Consider the following 21,417-nt stretch of genomic DNA (forward strand, 5'->3'; position numbering starts at 1 on the left):
TAAGTGACTTGCCCAAGGCCACACAATGATTATGTTTGGTGGAAGGCAATATAGACAGTCATAAGTTTAAGTAGATTTTATCATGCTTTCTTATTATCATCTTTTTATTGAGAATTAAAATAATAGAAACATCCTAATACTAGATTAAAAGTATCAATGGAAACAGAGCCTTGGTATAATTTTTAAATAATCATAGTAATTGTAAATGTGAATACTTACAAGTTCATGGACTTCAGTACGAAAGACAGAATGAACTCCGATAATGAAAGGTGTTGGTGAACTTAGAACTTCCAATAATTGAGCCGGAAGAATAGGAATATAAGGATAACTAGGAGTGAAATTTTAAAATCACATTAAGTATAATTTCTTTTTCATTCTGTATGCATTTTTCTCTTTATAATTTCCCTAATGTGACCTAGAATTTATCACTGACAGCATTCAAAATTATGAGTCAGTTTATTGAATAACAACCTTAAGTGGTTCAAACTTAAATATATTATTTAGCTGAAATTCCATTATAAACTTTATAGTCAATAAGAGTATATAAATTGAGAATAAAAATTGGGGCCACTTAATAAAAACTCACCTATATTTAAGAGGAAACATTAAAGACTCTAGAGCTCGGCAAGCATCACTAAGTCTCTGGAAACTGGTGGAATGAAAGAGAACCTTGTTTTCTGTGAGTACAGCACAAAAAAGGCTGAGGACATTTTGGATTCCTGAAAAGACAAGAACAAATTTTTATCAAACACACTGCCAACAAAGAACAAAGATTAAAATGACAAGAAGGAGAAACTGGAGCTCTCAGAAGTTGCCCCAAAACTGAACCATTCTTATTTAAAAATTTTATTGATATAAATACATTCCCTTTTCCATTTGGTTATTTAAGATCTCTTTTCTGTCATTTTAGGTTATGTTATATTTTTGGAGTTATTTTCTATTTTTTTGTTAGCAAAAACTGGTTTGTAGGGGGGCAGCAGTTAGGTGGTGTAGTAGATAGAGCACTGGCCCTGGAGTCAGTAGGACTTGAGTTCAAATCTGACCTAAGACTCTTATCTTTTTATTCCTTCTCCTATTTTATAATTTAGTCCAACAAAAATCTTTTTAAAAAGCAATGATTCACTTCTATATGAAGTATTGTGAGATTTAGTCCATGATGTTTCAGGTCTGTTGTCTCCCTGAGTACATTTAGAAAGGAATCTCTTAGTGACTTCTCTGTTGCTATTTTATTGTTGTCCTTTGTTATTGTATGTCTTTACACTTCTATTTCTGTTGTTCAAGATGTTTGAGAAGCATAAAGTTTCTAGTATTCTTTAAAAATGTATCAAATATCCTTTCACTATTGAATAGCCATTATTGCTAATTTGGTTAGGCTTAGATTAATAGAGTAGGTCACTTTGGACACCATTATGAGCTCCAATGCTCTTTACAAACATTATTTCATTTCCTCTAAAAATTTTAATGGTAAGAACAGAATAGTCTTGTTATTTTATTTTTCTTTTCTCCCTTGTATATGAAGGTCTTCCTGTTGGCCACTTGTAGAATTTGTTGTTTCTGAAGGGAATTATTAAATTTTACCACCATATATATGTCTTGGCATTTGCAGTCAGATTTTTTTTCTGGAGGTGTTAATTTTTTCAATTGACATTTTGCTTTTCTGTGTTCAAAATTTCTGAGAAGTTTTCTTGCATTATTTCTTCCATTATTGTATTCAGACTTTTAAACTTGGATTCAAGGAGACCTTTAATCTTTAATTTGTTTCTTCTGTGTATTCTGTCTTTGAGATCATTATGCTGTGCTTGTATGGAGAGTACTTTTTGTTTTAATTGTTGTTTTTTCTCTTGAAACTATTTTTTCTCTTGAAACTATTTTTCAATTCAGAATATTTGCATTTATAATCATTTATACTCTGATAAGACGCCACTGTGGATTCAAATATTTTTATTCTAATAATTATTTCTGTGAAGGTTGATACTATCAAAATGATTGTATTTTAATCCATTCAGGAATATTGTGCTGAGGTTCCACTATCTCTTCAACATCCACAGGGTCCTCTATATATTATCAAATTTTGAATCATTTTATTTGTTTGTCATATTTACTGAGAGATATCTAAACTCATTTACTATATCTTGGGTCCATATTTCTTCCTGATGTTAATATCTTTCCTATTGGTTTATCTGATGATATTCAAGTTTTCTGAGTTTTTCCCCCCTCCAGAAACATTTGGCAATTTCAGTCTTTTATATCATTTTTTCTCTTCTGCTCAGTTTCTGACTTACTCTCTTCTGAAGGCAGTTTGCCTTATAATTAGAACTCAAAGTATCTCAGCCTCCTACTATGGCTGAGTAATTTACAGTTCACTAGTCTTATGTATCTGTCCCAAATAATTTCTGGGAGGACAAAACTGTCCCCAAAATTGATTCCTGGCCCTTCAGGGGAGTGCTGCATAATTCCCTACATGTATCCTGCCCTCTTTCATCTGTTCCTCAATACCCTAATCCATTGGCAGAATCCAAGAAGCTGCTATCACATATCCCAACTTGAACAAATTTTCACTCTTTGGAATTTGGATCTTTTAAATTAGGAAGAGAAGAGAGGGTGCCAGAGTGTAGAGTTGAATTCTGTCAGCTGAGTCACATGAATTACTCTATTCCCTGTTTCTCTAACTGTCCTGAAGAGCTTTGCTGAAGCACAGAAAGACTACTGTGGCCTGAAGTAAAATTTTCCTTTTTGGAGTCTGGATTGCCATTGCATTATGAGAAAGGACAAGAGGACTATTTTTTAAGACTGTGGCATGATTTCTGCAACCCTGATGCCTGGAGTGTCTTGAGTGATGTGGGTGAGGGTGTTGTGTGATACTCATTAGGAGTTAGGAAATTTTGGTCTTCTCATATTTGGGCATTAGTGCATTAGACTGAATAATTTCTATTTTAAAGAAGTTTGAGAGATTCTGAAGACGAGAGAAAATATTTAGTGTGCCATCTTTTTGATCATGTCATATAGAAGTCCTATTTGTTAAAGTTTTTTCTGATATTCAATATTTTATTTATCCTTCAATTCCACGTGAAAACATGTGAAGTGGTCTAAACATTCTGGAAAGCACAAAATTCTACTAAGTAAAGTAATTAAAATGGCCATCTGCACAAATCTCATTGCTAGGTATATATGCAAAGAGGGTCAAAGTCAGAAAAGCTCCAAAATAGATGACAAAATTTACAGCACCATCTTTTTGTATTTATAAAGAACTATACAACAAATAACTATAAAAAAAAACTAAAAAAACTATAAAACAAATAGAGTCTCTCTGATTGAAAGAATGGGCAAACTACATAAATGGAATAGAATATTACTGTGCAATAAGAAATGATTACTAAGAATTCATAAAGGCATAGGGATACTTGGGGAAGTGGCGATGAATAAATTAGACAGAACCAGAGAACAATATTGACAATGACTAAAACAATATAAATAAAGAGAATAAAAACCTCAGACTGTGTATGTGGAGAAGAGTTGAGGAAAAAAATTTCCTTCCTTTTATTATAGTGGTAAGAAATTATGAGTATGAAATAGTAACATGGTCAGAACTGCAGTCCAGCTACAATTTAGTTGAACTATTTTTTTCCTTCTTTTAAAAAACCCCCAGCAAACCTTTGTTAGAAGGAATGGATTGCTGGATAGGAGAGGAAAAAGAATATTTAAAAAAACTAATGCAAAAAATAAGTAAAAATAATTTAAAAGAAAGCATGTATTTATTAAAAAAAACTGCAGTTGTAAAAATGCAACTTGAATTTAATGGCCCACTGAATGATGATATTTCTTAATGGTTTTATTAAAGAAAATAACTCTTAGTGCAAGTTATTTGTAACTGACTAGGATTTGGAGTGTTTAACTGATACAAAAATAGAAGCATATTTGAGATGCTTCTTAAATGTCAAAGCACATTGATAAGCAATTAAGATAATTTTGGGAGCAAGAAAACAGTTTAGAAAGTTTTTTTTAACTTTTGAGTCAAAACAGGACACTTCAGTTAATGAATCTTTAGAGAAAGATTCCTATGTATATACAGTTTAATAAGCTTTTAAAAAATGATTTGAGGGTTAGAGTCAAGTAAGAAAGCATTTTTCCTTCTCAATCTTCTGATACTAGTCTATTAGTCTAAGTCCCTCCACAATCAGACTTCAATTTAGACTAATTCCAGTCTTACTTTATTTATTTATTTGTTTGTTTGTTTGTTTGTTTATTTTTTAGGTTTTTGCAAGGCAAATGGAGTTAAGTGGCTTGCCCAAGACTACACAGCTGGGTAATTATTAAGTATCTGAGACCAGATTTGAACCCAGCCAGCCTTAAACTACTGAGCACTGTCCCCTATTTTGATCATATAGTATCCATGTCTTTGGTACACACTCCATTTCACCAGGAATGGTTTTTCTCTACACCACATAAGACCCTCTCTCCTTTGAAGGTCCAATTCAGAAGCCACCTCCTTTGAAAATATCTCTCCCACAAATGTTATATTAATTTATACTAATTTCACTTCTCCTTTTATCAAAATTATTTGGCTACTTGACCTTCCCTTCCTGTTGTAAGCTAGTAAAGGAGATTTGTATCTTCAGAAATTGACACAGTGCTCTAAACTAGAAGGCAAGAAGACAGGTGATGTAGTAAAGATGAAAGTGCACTATCACTAGGGTCAAGGGAAGTGGATTCAAATTCTACTTTCTGCTGCTTATCACCTGTGGGACGCTGGGCAGCTACTCAGTCTCCACATCATGAAAATGAAGGAGTTGAACTGTGAAGTCCCTTCAAGCTGTAGCTTTATGATCTTTTGATTCCAACTGTTGAATTTTTTCTTTTTTGGATGACATCCTGAGTCAAAGACAATGACTGAAGAACCAGTGGAGCTAAAGAAATTGTAGTAGCAATGGAGGCATAGCAAGGAATATGGAAATGTCATTTCCAAGGAAGCAATGGTGATTACAGTGGAGTTGGGAAATGTCAAGTTATACCACTAGTGAACAGCTGCGGTCTCCCATCCCTGGAATGTTCTCCCTCTCTATTTCCGCTTCTCATAATCTCGTCTTCCTTCAAGATATAACTCATGCTTTCTGCAACAGGTCTTTCCTCTCCATAGTGTACTCAGAGAAGCTGAAATGAACTTCAAGTCCCCTGAAGATCCTCTACAGCAAAAACTGAAGCCATGGATTAAAGCTTGTTTTAGTCTTCAAAGGAAGGAATTTGAAACTGTCAAGAAAATAATCATGGATATGGCTGTACTAGAATATTAAATTTCCTATTTCCTTCCTCTGGGGCATAAGACATGTTCTGATTTCTTATGGCTCCAAAACTATCTTTACTATATAAGTTATAAGAGGAAAAATATTATTTTATTTTTTATTGCAGTTGCATGGAAGATGAAAGATTAGCAACAGCAACATTGTAGGAAAAATTGGGAAAGGGGCATTAATAATCCCTTAAAGGCATTAGATTCCAATTCTTTATGAGTATAAAAAACAACTACAAACATTCACTCTTCAACAAAAAGACAATTTGAGAGGTTTCTAAACCCAGGTCTCTTGCATGGCCATAAACCTACTGGAGTAGACTGCTCACTATTCTGATCCAAGAAACAGAATGTTCTCTTTAAAGATGCTACTTAAGAGAACAATTGTCAGAAACCTTGGTTCTTTCTTCTTGGGTATTTTCAAACTTTACTTTCAGGAACACAGAATCTTTTCATTTCTACTGCAAAAGCTAATCCCACTTCAAAAGTCATTACATAATTTTAATTGGTAGAACAGGAAGAAGGACTAAAAGAAGCATAAGGATGTACATGAATAAAATGTTTCCTTTTCTATCATACTGTTAATTTATGGGTTCAAAAGAAAATTCCTTTTGAATAGCTATTTACATAGCACCAAAAGTTTTTCATGAAATAAGAAATTCAAATTAATGGGGCATTAAAAAGAATTATATAGATACCTAAATTCAACTCTGAATTTAATGTGACATGGGAAAATTAAATATTGGTTGGTCTGGTTCTGGTCCTGGCATCTCTCTGTCCCAAGTAATCTTAACCATCTACAGTACACTTTTATACTTGGGGATTATGAGCAACTTAAATGATCTCTAAGTTCTGTCCATTTGTAAGTCTATAATACTTTGGCATGAAAAATATTGCAATAACTAAATCACATAGAGTCCAATTCCTAAAATGGAAAAAATATTATTAACACTGAAAATAGTCATTTTGTGCTACATTCAAAACCCAAATAATCCACTAAAATGCACACAGGAAACAATTAGGATTCTTGCTTTAAAAAAAGTTGATAGGGCGGCTAGGTGGCACAGTGGATAGAGCACGGGTCTTGGAGTTAGGAGTATGAGTTCAAATGTGACCTCAGACACTTAATAATTACCTAGCTGTGTGGCTTCAGACAAGCCACTTGACCACATGTGCCTTGCAAAACCTAAAAAAAAAAAATTGATAGTGAGCAAGAGGTGAAGCAGATTAACAGGAAGTCACCAAGGAGAGAAGACCTTGTAGTGACCACTGTCAGAGGCAGAATGCTCAAATATGGAAAAACAATTTACTATCACAGCAATCCTTAGAAAGAAGAAAACATCCAAGAGCTTAAATTATGCTATTATCCTGATACCACACACACAGGAAAGAAAACTGGTCAAGAATAGAAAACTCACAACATTCTTATCTGCTTCCTGTCTATGTGCCATAAAGATTTCCCCCAGGTACTGAATTCTTGACCTAGTGTAATAAGGATTTTAAACAAACAAACAAACAAATGTCCAATCAAAACAAACAAAAAAAGAACAAGTAGAAGATGATCCTATTATTTCATGAAGTAGCCCAGGACCAGTCTAAGAACCTGCATACCAAGGAGGGTCAAATTAAACCATATGAAGAAAGACTTTATGTGTTTACCCTGAGAGTTAAACCTTTTGCATTCTATATTTTAAGACGATTTAGGACCATATTCATCAATTAAAAAACCAACAACCTAGTAGTACACGAGTCCCAAATCTACTAAGGTGTGTTTATCATGCTCTTAAAGTCTGATGGAAGAAAAACAGAACATAGGGGGTATTTGGTTTGCAGCCTTCAGAGAAACAAACAAAAAAAAGTGGGAAAAAGGAACAGAGATCCCCATTAGTTAGGTCTTCCTACTCTTTACTAGGTATTTCCTGCTTTAGTTTTCATTTGCAAAATATAGGCTTACTCAATCAATCTATACCTGCTGACAAGCTTCCTACATGCCCACCCTGGACTAAAGGTGCCAGACAATTCTTATCTCATTTGATCCTCACAGCTCTGGGAGTTAGGCACTATTTTCATCCCCATATTTACAGATGAGGAAACTGAAGGAAAATATAAGTGATTTAATCAGGGAAATCAAGCTAGTAAAGGATCTGAGGCTGGATCTGAACCTGGGGCATCCTGACTCCATGTCTGGTGCCCTATTAAGAAGTACTGTGCTAAAACATTCTTGGTATTCATAAGTCACTGACAACAAAAAGCCCATAACTTACTTAGACACAAATACATGAAACAATCAAGGCTACAGATCCTCAAAATTTCAAGTCAGATCGTAATTCATGTATTTTTTAATAATGATATGAAGTAACAAAGACAACAAATTTCTCCAGGTATAAGGTCATGAAGGAAATCTGTCCAAGTGTAATTTCATCAGATAGTCATTTCAATAACATGAAATTTTGGTAGCAGCATTATGGCATAAAGAAAAGAACTGCAAGACTTGGAACGGGAAGCTATGGACCTAAATCCCAGCTCTGTCACTTGTACCTTTGGACAATTCAATTAATCTCTCAGGTGTTCAGCTTCTTTCTCTGTAAAGTAAGGAGATTAAATTAGATGCTCTTTACGGTCTCTTCAAACTCCAAAATCCTATGAAATTATGGGACAGCTAGGTGGTACAGTGGATAGAGCACCCGTCCTGGAGACAGGAGGATTTGAGTTCATATCTGGCCTCAAAACACTTAATACTTAACTGTGTGACCTTGGGCAAATAACTTAATCCCATTGCCTTGCAAAAAGAAAAAAGAAAAAAGAAAAACAAGCAAAAATCCTATGAAATTAAAAAATTAGCCTAGTGAAATAAATGAAGAGGATGATATTATATAATATCAAATCACAGAATCAACAGAACTTCTGTATATTACATCAAAAATAGAAGAAATACAAAGAAAGAAATTTCATTAAAATAACTATAAGACTGAATAAAATAGCTGAAAGATAATTTAATAGGTCACACACTAGATTTATACAAATAAAATTACAAAACATACTAGAGAAATAAAAACTTACTAAATTGTTTGAGAAATAATAAATATTCCTTGTTTGTTACACCAGTGTAATAAGGAAAATATTATTTGAGTGAATTTATAAATCCAGGACTCTACTAATCCATTTAATAAGAGAAAACTTTACAGAATATACTAAAACCAAAATTCATATGATGATAAAATAGATTAAGAGTTTCAAAGGTGAAGTGGAGCCAGGATGGTGGGGTGAAGGCAGCATTTCCCAGGAACTCCTTCCCCCTCAAACTCCAAAAAACAAATGATGACTCTAGCCAAAATTTAGAGGGGCAGAACCCACAGAAAGACTGAGTGATACATTGTCCCAGTCCAAGATAGCTTATAAATTCCAGGGGAAGGGTATGTTTCACCAGGACCTTTAAAAAAAAAAAGGCAGGGCCACATCCCAGCCCAGACCAACCCAGCCCAGCCCAGAGATCACCAACAACAGCTTGAAGGGGCAGGGAGAGAACTCTGCTACAACAGAATGAGTTGTGGAGTGAGAGTGCACTGTCCTCAAAATCTGCAGCAAGAATCTGGAGAAAGCAGCCTGCACTTCCAGAGATTGGTAAGGGAAGACTGCAGAGATTTCTCTGCTCTCCCTCTGCTGTTTGCCTACATTCAGATCCAGGTTGCAGTTTGGGTTTCCATACTAAGTAGTCAAGTTGGATCCTTCCTTATAGCTCCAGGGCAGAGGGAAGTGGGGGAGGGGTTTCTACATATCAAAGCACAGGCAAGAGAGCATAAGACCTTGGAGGAATAAAGGTCCCAGTGGGGTGCCCCCCCCAAAAAAAAACCCCCAAAGATTTGGAAGTGCTGTCTTGGACTGATGAAATGAGTAAACAACATAAAAAGAAGAATCTGACCATAGAGAATTACATTAGTCCCATGGAAGATCAAAACACATACTCAGATGATGACAAAATTGAAGCTTCCATATCCAAAACCTTCAAGAGAAATAGAAAATGGGCTCAGACTATAGATGACCTAAAAAAAAGACTTTGAAAAGCAATTAAGGGAGGTGGAGGAAAAATTGGGAGAAATGAGAACGATGCAGAAAAATCATGAAAACCAAGTCAACAACTTGGTGAAAGATATACAAAAAAAATAATGAAGAAAATAATATGTTAAAAACCAGTTTAGGCCTAATGAAAAAAGCAAAACAAAAGGCAAATGAGGAGAAGAATGCCTTAAAAAGCAGAATTAGCCAGCTGGAAAAGGAGACAAAAAAGCTCTCTGAAGAAAATAACTCCTTCAAAATGCAGAATGGAACTAAAGGAAGCTGATGACTTTGCAAGAGATCAGGAAGAAATAGAACTCTTCCAAAAAAGTCAAAAATTAGAAGAAAATGTGAAACATTTCACTGGAAAAACAACTGACCTCAAAAATAGATCCAGAAGAAATAATTTTAAAATTATTGGGCTATCTGAAAACCATGATCAGGAGAAGAGCCTAGACTTCATTTTTCAAGAAATAATACAACAAAATTGCCCTGAGATCCTAGAAACAGAGGGTAAAATACAAATCAAGAGAATTCACCAGTCACCTCCTGAAAGGGATCCCAAAAGAAAAACTTCCAGGAATAAATCCCAAACTCCCAAATCAAAGAGAAAATTCTAAAAGCTGCCAGAAACAAACAATTCACCTACCAAGGCTCCATAGTCAGGATTACACAGGATCTGGCAGCATCTACATTAAGGGCTTGTAGAGATTGGAATATGATATTCCGGAAGGCAAAAGATTTTGGTTTACAACCGAGAATCAACTACCCAGCAAAACTGAACATCCTCTTTCAGGGGAAAAGATGGACTTTCAAACTTTCCTACTGAAACAACAAGAGCTGAACAGAAAATTTGATCTCCAAGTACAGGACTCTGGTGAACCATAGAGGGAGTGGAAGAGAAGGACTAACTATGAGGAACTTAATGATATTGAACTGTTTGTATTCCTGCATGGGAGGAAGATATTGATGACTCATATGAACTTTCTCATTTATAAGAGCTGTTAGAAGGACTGTCTATAGACAGGACATAGGAAGGAATGGAATATAATTGCATAATATAGTAAAAATATGGAGTCAATGTATGATAAAGGAAAGTACTGGGAGGAAGGAAAAGGAGATGAAAAGGAAGCTAAGAAATTTCACCTAAGAGTCAAGAAAAAGTTTTTTCAATGGAGTGGAAAGGGGGAAGGCAAGGGGGAATGAGTGAGCCTTCATTCTCATCAGAAATGGCTCAGAGAAGAAATAACATACGCACTTAATAGGGTGAGGAAATCTATCTTACCCTGGAGAAAAATAAGAAAGGGATGGGATAAGGGGGAATGGGAGTAGGGAAGGGGGGGAATAGGTGATAGAAGACAGGGAAGATCAAGGGAGAGGGTACTCAGATTCAACACACTTTTGGACAGAGACAGGATGAAAAGAGAGAGAGGGAACAGAATAAATAAGAGTGGGGAGAAATATAGTGGAGGTATAGCTAGTAATAGCAACCGTGGGAAAAATATTGAAGCAACTTCTCTGGTGGACTTATGATAAAGAAAGCAATTCACCCCAGGGACAGAGGCATTGAAATCTGAACACAGACTGAAGTACAATTTTTTTCCTCTGTTTCTATTCTTGAGGTTTCCCATCTTCTTGGGGGGGGGGGTATGTTGACTCTTATGACACATTCAATTTACATCAATGTATAGCATGGAAACAATGTAGAGACTATCAGACAACCTTCTGTGGGGGGGGCAGGGGGGAGGGGGGAATTGTAAAATTCAAAACCTTACGAAAAATGATAGGTGCATATTACTACTGTATATAATTGGAAAACAAAATCTTAAGAGAGTTTCAAGGGAAAAAAATTAAAAAATAGTGAAAATAAAGATCAAGAACTAGCACTTCTAAAATTTTGCTGTATAGCAATAATTGTTGAAACTATCTGGTATTGACTGGGAAAAAACAGAGAAACAGATGAATGAACAATCAAGATCTAGAGGCTAAGATGAGTTAAATAAATTCAAGAAGAAAGGCTCCCTATGTGACAAAATTTGTTGAGAAACCAAGAAAGGAATAGGGCAGAAAATTGTTTTAGAACAATATACCACATTAAAATTCAAAATAATTAAAGGACAAAATTTTTCAAATGTCTGTCTGTGATATAGTTATATTTTATATGTATATGTGTACATATATTGTGTATAATATACACTCATGTAAATATATATGCACATCACAATTATATTTAGTGAATAAACTTATACCAGCCAAGAGAATATGAAAGGAAAAACAGAAAAGTTTTATTATTAATAAAATTCTTCTATTTGGAACAAAATGAAGGTTGCAATAATAAAAAAAGATATGGGGAGCAACTAGGCGATGCAATGGATAGAGCACCAGCTCTGGAGTAAAGAGGACCTGACTTCAAATCTGGATTCAGACACTTAATAATTACCTAAGGACCTGAATTCAAATCAGAATTCAGACACTTAAAAATTACCTAACTGTGTGATCTTGGGCAAATCACTTAACCCACTGTCTTGCAAAAACAACAAAAACAGAGATATAGAGAAGGAAATTATTTGTATGAGGTATCTCTGCTAAAACTATGAAAACAAAAATCTATAAGGGATTTCTAATTGTGTAAAAATAAGAGACATTCCCAGCTGATAAAGGGTCAAAGGATATTATCAAATAGTTTTCCAAAGAAGAAATACAAACTAAAAGCAATACTATGGAAAATTTCCCAAATCTCTATTAATAAAAGAAAGGCAGGTTAAAATACATAAAGTATTGCGTAACTCACATGGAACTGGAAAACAGAAAAAAATGTTTAATTTAATACTAGAAGATTTCGAGCAATAACTGTATTAATATATTAGTGGAGGTGGCAGTTGGTCTTCCTATTATGAAAAATATTAATGTAAGGTAAAAATCTATTGCTTGCCATTTGGAAGTGTTGGAGAGCTATTCTTTATAATTAACTGAAATCTGTCTCACTCTAAATTCTACCCTCTGGAGATACCCAGAGTAATTTTGACCCCTTTTATAACTACACCATATACATATTGGAAGAAACTGAAGCTGTTAAGCTGAGAAAAAATTTATAGGAGAGAGAATTTCTATGATCAAATATTTAAAAAGTTGTCATGTACTATCTTAGAAATGATATTCTAAATGGGTAGATGGCTAAAAAAACATTACAGAAGAGTTCTGTCATGCTGCAAAGTGGGTTTTGACAAAGTTGGTACAGGGAAGTGCTGGCACTGGAAAATCAAGAATGAAAACACTCCCCACATCTCAAAAAAATTATGCACATGGTTTCTAAAGTTGCTTCAATAAAGTAAAGGGCATTTCATTACTCACTACCTTAAGAAGCATGCAAGTTGATAATGACACTGTGGTGATTTCATCAGGTTTTGTCATATTCCCCCCCCATTTCTTCAGCTAAAATGATATTGGAATCTTTAAATTTTCAAATTCAAGCTAAATTTAAATGATGTTCTCACCTATCATTCCACAATATATCAAAAAAGTAGAGATGAAGAACTACAGGATTCTATTCTTTATTGTTTGATTTGCTTTTTTTGGATTAATTTTGAAATATAAGTTTTAGATATAAAGCTTTACAACTTTAAGACAGAGGGCTGGCTCTCAATTATGTCTCAATTTTGTTTATTTGTTTCCTGTTATTGGTCACTACTTTCCAAGATTCAAGGTCTTCTAAACTTCAAACAATTGCCATCCGGATCCACTCCCCTTGGGAATGGATATGTTTATCCCCCTTTCTATCAGCTGTGTAACTGAAATGTACAGGAAAAACAGTTATGAAAAACACAACTAAGATACAATCTGGGTCAAATTCAAGCTTAAGAAAACATAATTATTTTCAGTTTTCCAGAAGGTTTTTGGAGGAGAAGTCTAATGTTCCTTGTTAGAAATGACAAAAAGAAAGTTTTACATATGAAAATATGGATTATTTTCCCTGATAAGAAGAAAGACTACCCTAGTTAAAGAAGGGAATTAATTTAACATTAAAAGTAACTTTAATCTGGTAACTGAGTCACAATGTGCTGGTGATAATCAATGCCATGTAAAATCTTAAAAAAAAACCCACAAGAAATTAAAATGCTTTACTTCATTATAATTTGTAATTAAAATGCAAATAGAAACTAAAATAGAACCAAATAAAAAGCTTTAATTCATGAATTTTTCAAAAATTATCTTCTAATTCAAATATACCTTTGTCCATAGTAGACTGTGAATCACTAATTGTCGTTTTATGTTTATCATGATAATGGCTTGTGTTCCATACTTTTACCATGCCCCTCTGGTCAAAATGCCTGCAAGACTATCTTGATAAACATATTTATTTACCATTATTGCTACCAACAACTCATTTAATGTAAGATTCTGTACTACATTTTGCAACTTTCTAGGGACAAGAAAGATTATATAGAAGAAGGCCCTGCCTTTCAGGAAATGTTGTAATTAAAAAGGCAGAGCATTCTACCCTCTCTGAGACTTAAATTTCCCCATCTGTAAAATTAAAGCTTAAGTTGGATAATCTTAAAAATCTCTTTCAAGTTCAAAGTCTATTTCCCTTTATCTTCACCATCTTTTTGTAAATGGGGACACTAACACTTAGGAAGGTTAAATTATTTGCTCAGACAGAACCAGAAGAACATGGTATACCATAACAGCAACATGGAGGTGATGATCAACCTGAATGGACTTGCTCAGTTCATCAGTGCAATTATCAGAGACAATTTTAGGGTACCTGTGATGGAGAATACCATCTGTATCCAAAGAAAGAATTGGGGAAGTTAAACAAAGACCAAAGACTATCACTTTTAATTTTTAAAAGAGTTATCTTATGTATTATATAAGTTTGCTATCTCATATTTTATTTTTTCTTTAGGGATATAATTTTTTTCTCAACACATTCAATTTTGATAAATGTAGAACATGGAAACAAGGTAAAGACTATCAGACTTCCTTCTGAGGGGGAGAGGGAAGCAAGATGAGGGGAAAAAATTGTAAAATTTAAAAAAATTTGAAACAATTATTTGGCAGAGTCCCACAATTAATTAAATATCTGGTCTTGGGCTTGAACTTGAACCAAGGTCTCCTGATTATTGATCCAAGGATCTTTCCACATTGCTTATCATCTACTCCCCTTTCATTGGTATTGATCAACAACCTAAATTTCAGTTAAAGAATTTTTGATGAAAATCTTAGTGGAAAACATGGGTCCCATTTCTCTATTGAGGACTTGAAAAAGTTATCTTATGTATTATGTAATAAAAAGTTATCTTATGTATTATGTAAGTTTGCTATGAGATACCAGATATCTCATTAGTACTCTGTTTTGTTTTGTTTTGAAAGGATATATAATCAAAGTAATTAGGAGCATTAGAAATTAGAAATCATCTAATCCAACCTTCTCATTTGATCAAGAAACTGAGATAGGGTAGTTAGGTGGCACAGTGGATAGAGCACTGGCCCTGGAGTCAGGAGTACTTGACTTCAAATCCGGCCTCAGACACTTAATAATTGCCTAGCTGTATGGCCTTAGGCAAGCCACTTAATTCCATTTGCCTTGCAAAAAAAAAAAAAAACCTAAAAAAAAAGAAACTGAAATAAAGATCTAAATCCCAAGCCAACTTGACAGTTCCCCACTGTGGGATCCTGAGCAAGTCATTTAAGCTTTATTTGCCTCAGTTTCCTCAGCTGTAAAATCAGGACAATAACAACTACCTCTCAGGGTTGCTTTGAAGATCACCTGAGATAACTGTAAACATCTTAGTACAGTAACTGGTACATAAGTGCTAAATAAACATTTCATATTAAAATTATTTTTATTAAGGATAGAGACTATTTTGTTTATCTTTATATTAGACCTCACAAGACATAACCATCAAAAATGGGAATGGGGCGGCTAGGTGGCACAGTGGATAGAGCACCAACCCTGGAGTCAGGAGTACCTGAGTTCAAATCTGACCTCAGACACTTAATAATGACCTAGCTGTGTGGCCTTGGGCAAGCCACTTGACCCCATTGCCTTGTAAAAAAAAAAACCAAACTAAAAACAAATAAAAACAAAAACAAGTGGGAATTAAATCCAGATCTTTCTTATACTACCTGCCCACAGTACTGAATTTGAAGTAGGAAGACTCAGATATAAGGTATAACTCCACTAAGTTACTACTTGTGTGACAAAGAGATATCACAATTTAAATTAATTAAATCGAATCAAGCATCAAACTAAAAGAATGACTAAAAAAAGAGTTGTTCTTCTCATGAAGTGATTATTTAGCCTCTACTTCATCACTTCCATTACCTCCATCATCTCCATTTTCATATGGAAATGGGAAGTCAATATTTCTTAGCAGGCTCATTTATTTTGAATCCTATCAGCACCAATTCTAGCTAAAGTTCTTAATATAATCTGAGTAGGAGCCAGAAGTCACTCATATCTATTAAGTCCTCAATAGAGAAATGAGACACATGTCTTCCACTAAGATTTTCATCAAAAATTCTTTAACTGAAATTTAGGTTGTTGATTGATGCCAATGAAAGAGGAGTAGGTGAGTGGGGCAATACTAAAAGGAGAAATTCACAATTACAAACTAGATTATACCAAGATGCAAAAATATAAAGTAGAAAATAACAAGTCTTTCCATCTTTTTCCTGACATTAGCTCTGTCCTGAAGAAATAAGATGAAACAACAAAGATAAAGACAAAGAAGCCACTCAAAAGTTAAAAAAAAGGGGGAAACAGGTGAAAAAAGTATGGTATTCAATTGAAATGACAATTCTAACCTATGAAAACAAGTAAATATTAAAAAATGATAGACAACAAAAATATATCAATAATGACTATAATAATTCATTTAGAAGTTTAACTAAAAGGCAGCTAGATGGCACAGTAGATAGAGCATGGGCCTTGAAGTTAGGAGGACCTGAGTTCAAATCTGACCTCAGTCACTTGATATTTACTAGCTGTGTGACCTTGGACAAGTTACTTAACCCAATTTCCATATAAATTGTTTCAATTAAAAACCTGGTGTAATAGATCTAAAACTATACTATAAAGTTGCAATTATCAAAACTACTTAGTAGGCTAAGAAATAGAGTAGCAGATCAGTTAGGCTTACAAGACATAGTTATAAATAATTATACTAATCTACTGTTTGATAAACCCAAAGATTTCAGTTTCTGGGATAAGAACACACTATCTGACCAAAAAAAAAAACTTCTGGGGGGAAAATAATATGGCAGAAACTTGGCATAGAACAACATCCCATATCATATACAAAGATAAGGTCAAAATGGATACATGATTTAGATATAAAGGGTGATACCATAAACCAATTAGAAGAGCAAGGAATTGTTTATCTGATAATCTATGGAAGGGAGAGAGAGGAATTTATGACCAAATAAAAGTTAGAAGGCATTATAAAATGCAAAATGTATAATTTTGATATATTATCTTATACATATCTCAGATATAGCACTAAAAAGTTTTTGCATAAATAAAACCAAAGCAATAAGATTAGAAGGAATGCAGAAAACTAGGAAACAAAAATTTTCACAGCTAGTGTTTCTGATAAAGGTCTCATTTCTAAAATATATAGAGAACTGAGTCAAATTTATAAAAATACAAGTCATCCCCAGTTGAAAAATGGTCAAAGGATATGAACAGGCAGTTTTTAGATGAAGAAATCAAAGTTATCTAGAGTCATATGAAAAAAAATGCTCTAAATCATTATTGATTAGAGAAATACAAATTAAAACAACTCTAAGGTTATTACTTCAAATCTTTCAAAATGGCCAATATGACAAAAAGGTGAAAGGATACATGTTTGAGATGTGAGAAAACTGTGACACTAATACTTTGTTGGTGGAGATGTGAACTAATCTAACCATTCTGGAGATTAATTTGAAACTATGTCCAAAGGGTAATAAAACTCTGCATACCTGTTGATTTAGCAATACCACTACTAGGGCTCTATCCCAAAGAGATCACAAAAATATTCAAATCAACTCTTTTTGTAGTGGCAAAAAACTGAAAATCATCAACTGGGAAATGGCTGAATAAATTATATATATGAATGTGATGGAGTACAACTGTTCTATAATAAATCATGAGCAGGCGGACTTCAGAAAAGCCTAGAAAGATTTGCATGAATTGATGCTAAGGGAAGTGAGCAGAACCAGGAAAACCTTGTACACATTAACAGCAGCACTGTGTGATAGCAACTAGAATGGATGCAGCTCCTCTCAGCAGTTCAGACATCAAGGACAATTCTAGTACACTCTCTCCCTCTGTCCCTATAGCACGCCAACTACAGCACAACACTCTAGCTAACTAAAGCTAAACACTTTAGCTAACTAAAGTATGGAATAAGGTGAGATCACTTCATGGTCTATTTATGTCCAGCCCTTCTAAGTACACTTTCTACCTTTGTCCCTATTGCACTACAACCCTCCTTAACTAAAGTAACTGGTAAAGTAAGATTACTTCATCATTTAATTATGTGTAGTTCTAAGAACTCTCCAATAGAAAATAAAACCCTCATAGTTGCATCATTTCATGACTCCTTTATATCCATGGTCTTTAAGTACAATGCTTGGAACTATATTCAATCCTCATTAGCTAAGGTGGTGATGGGCTAAAGGCTCAACACTTTCGTAGTCACCCTATTCCCAGACCTTCTTTCTAAATATGTTTCTTTTAACACTCCTGAGAGAAAGACAATTCTCAGGACTTAAATGTATTTTCTTTCTTTTTAAGGATTTATACAGTTTTAATGTTCTTGACTAGCATTCCCCATCCCCCTTTCTGTTGACATTTTTAGGCATCTCTGAAGTCTTGTATTTGAAGATCAAACTTTCTGTTCAGTTCTAGTCTTTTTTTTTTTTTTTTTAGGTTTTTGCAAGGCAGATGGGGTTAAGTGGCTTGCCCAAGGCCACACAGCTAGGTAATTATTAAGTGTGTGAGGCCGGATTTGAACCCAGGTACTCCTGACTCCAAGGCTGGTGCCTTATCCACTACACCACCTAGCTGCCCCCAGTTCTAGTCTTTTTATTAGAAAATTTTGAAAGTGCTCTATTTCGTTGAAAATTTATCTTTTTCTCTGAAAGAATATTCTGATTGTGCAGGATAGTTAATTCTTGACTTGTAATCCAAGGTCTACACCCTCCACAATATCATATTCCAGGCCCTCCAATGCTTTAATGTTGAAATTGATAAGTCCTCCATAATTCTGATTGTGCTTCCTTGGTATTTAAATTGCTTCCTTTTAGCTGCTTGCTATATTTTCTCCTTTTGTTGAAAGTTCTGGAATTTGACTACAATATTCCTTGGAGTTATTATGCTGGGGTCTTTTTCTGGAGGGGTTCTGTGAATTTGGAGGTGTTTTATTTTGTCTTCTTGTTCTAGGTTATTAGGGTAGTTTTCCATGAAAATTTCCTGAAAGATAATTCCTAGGCTCTTTTTGTGACTGAGGCTTCATATAATAAAAGGCCTCATAAATTATCTTTCCTGGATCTATTTTCTAGGTTGTTTGTTTTTCCTAAAAGTACTTTACATTTTTTCTATTTTTTTTTTTAGCCTTTTGGTTTTGTCTCAAAGGGTCATTAGTTTCTATTGGTTCAATTCTAATTTTTAGGGTTTTATTTTCTTCAATTACTTTTTGTATTTCCTTTTCCAGTTGGTTAATTTTACTTTTTGATGAGTTATATTCCTTTTCCAGTAGGTCAATTTTAGTTTTTGATGATTTACATTCTTTTTCCAGTTGACTATTTTTACTTTTGAAGGAATTGATTTCTTCATTCAATTTTTCATAATCCTCCTGCATGGTTCTCATTTTGTTCCTCCATTTTTCTTCTTTCCCTCTTCTTTGGCTTTTGAATTTCTTTTTAAGCTCTTCCATGATTTTAGATTTGAGGCCAATTCATAAACTCCTTGGAGACTTCACTTGCAGGCAGTTTGTCATTACTTTCTACTTCTGAGATGGCATTTTTTATGGCATTCATATCCGTTATTTCCTTATTATCCAAATCTAATCATTCTGTGATTAGTGCTCTTTTTGGTTTTTTGCTCATTTTGATGGTTGAGCTCTGCTTCTGGGATACAGGAAGTATAGTCCCAAGCTTTTTATGCTAGGGCTGGGATCTGGTCCCAGGCTTATTGACTGCCACGGTGTTGTCTATGCAGAGGTTTGTTCCCTCCTTCATGATTTCTTGTTATCCCAGTGTTTGCAGGCCTCGAACTTTGTCTGGGGTTGGGACCCTCACTGTTGGTCTGCTGCCATGCTTGCTGAGCTGGGACCTGAGCTGTGCTGTGGCTAAGAGCCTCCGATTCCCATCTATGCTAAGCTGTATTTCTCCTTTACTCCCAAAGAAACAAACCTTTACTGAAGCTCCTCCACGATATCTTGAAAACTTGTTTCATTGTTTTGGGTTTTTTTTTTTTTTTTTTTTTTTGGTGTAATCTGTAGCTTTAAAGTCTGGGTAGAAGCTTTATTTAAAATTGTGTTGGGAAGAGCTCCAGGGGCTTGTGAGCTTTGCACCATCTCCTTGGCTCTGCCCTGGACAATTTTAAAAGACTTTTGACGGAAAATACAATTCACATTCACAGAAAAAAAAAACAACTAAGCGGTCTGAATGCAGACCAAAGCACATTATTTTCACTTTTTAAAACTTGTTTTATATATTTTTCTTTTCTCCCATGGTTTTTTCCTTTTATCTATGATTCTTCTTTTACAAAATGACTAATATGGAAATGTGTTGAACATGATTGCACATGTATAATTGTATAATCTCTATAAGATTACTCGTTGTCATAGGGAGGGAATAAAGAAGAGTGGGAGGTAGAACAATGTGGAACTCAAAAGACTACAAAAAGATCAATGTTGGAAACTATCTTTGCAAAGATAAAATAAAATAACATTCAGAAAAAAAGAATAAATATTTTTCAAAATTTACTGTCATTAACAAAAATATTTTTAGGCAATATAGCTTTATTTTCTTCCATGACATTCTTAAATAAATCAAGACAATTTCTGGTTGTTTCACTTATTCAATATAAGTCAGAGAAATCAAATTAATTTTTGGAAGCACTTCATTTTCTTTATGATTAGATAAAGATTATAATAAGTTTTCTGTTTAAAAACCAGATATGTATGCAATTTAAAACAAACATTTTTTCCAACTTGTAATGAGTCACTATACAAGCTTAGGAAGAAAACTACAAATGTTTATATTTCACTGCCATGGTTAATTATGAGTATCTTTAAATGTCTTTGAAAATATAAATAAAATATAATACTAGATTTTCAGAAATAGATTTCATGATCAAATAAGAATTGTTGGCACTATGGCCTTATTGAGGCACATATTTCCTTGACAATACTAGTATTTTGGGGAGCCAGAAGTCTACTCTCCCAATTAATAAAAAGAAGAGAGAGAGAGAGAGAGAGAGAGAGAGAGAGAGACAGACAGACAGACAGACAGACAGAGACAGAGAGACAGAGAGAAAATGAACTAAGGGCATACTTTGATTTTTTTCTGAGTATCAAAGACAAGATCTTATCTGAGCACTTTCTTTCAAGTATAGCACATTCAATTCTACAGTAGTACACTGGGGTTTTCAAAGGAGAAATATTACCTAGTGAAACAGAAAAGGATGGTAAATGCTGTCTGTCTCCAAGAAGCTCAAAAATAGCTTGTTTTTATTTTTTTTGAACTTAATGAAGCAAGATTAAGACTTATGTCCAACATTTTTTAACTTCTGTCCTTTATTTAAAATACTGCTATTTGTGCCTTTTTCATTTGGGCCACATTTAAAATGTTCCAACAAACAGTTTCTGGTTCTTTCAGTTGCAGAAGGCTGGTCTGATGATAGAAAAATTAACCCAGGCATCAAGTTCCATTTTCAGATCCAAAATGTCTCCTTTTCTTTACTGCAGGTTTTAAAATATAAAAATGCTTCCTCTCTTTATAACCAGAAGTACATTTTAATTTGGTTCTGTCTTATTCCAATTGACAAGTTGAAATTCCAAAACCATAGCTATTCATTTGAAATG

At 34.1% G+C, this 21,417-nt stretch overlaps 1 protein-coding gene across 3 annotated transcripts in view; it reads right to left on the reverse strand.

The window, feature by feature from the left end:
• The window catches only part of SBF2 (SET binding factor 2), a 483,290-nt gene that overhangs the window by 251,788 nt on the left and 210,085 nt on the right, over positions 1 to 21,417 (reverse strand). For all 3 annotated transcript variants that reach the window (XM_074230291.1, XM_074230290.1, XM_074230292.1), the window contains exons 7-8: positions 587 to 719; positions 220 to 328 (exon numbers count right to left, since the gene is read on the reverse strand). In XM_074230291.1, the coding sequence (XP_074086392.1) occupies positions 220 to 328; positions 587 to 719 (242 nt within the window). The remainder of the gene's footprint in view (positions 1 to 219; positions 329 to 586; positions 720 to 21,417) is intronic.

The sequence above is a fragment of the Macrotis lagotis genome, chromosome 3, assembly GCF_037893015.1.
Source record: "Macrotis lagotis isolate mMagLag1 chromosome 3, bilby.v1.9.chrom.fasta, whole genome shotgun sequence".
Classification (NCBI taxonomy): Eukaryota; Metazoa; Chordata; class Mammalia; order Peramelemorphia; family Peramelidae; genus Macrotis; species Macrotis lagotis.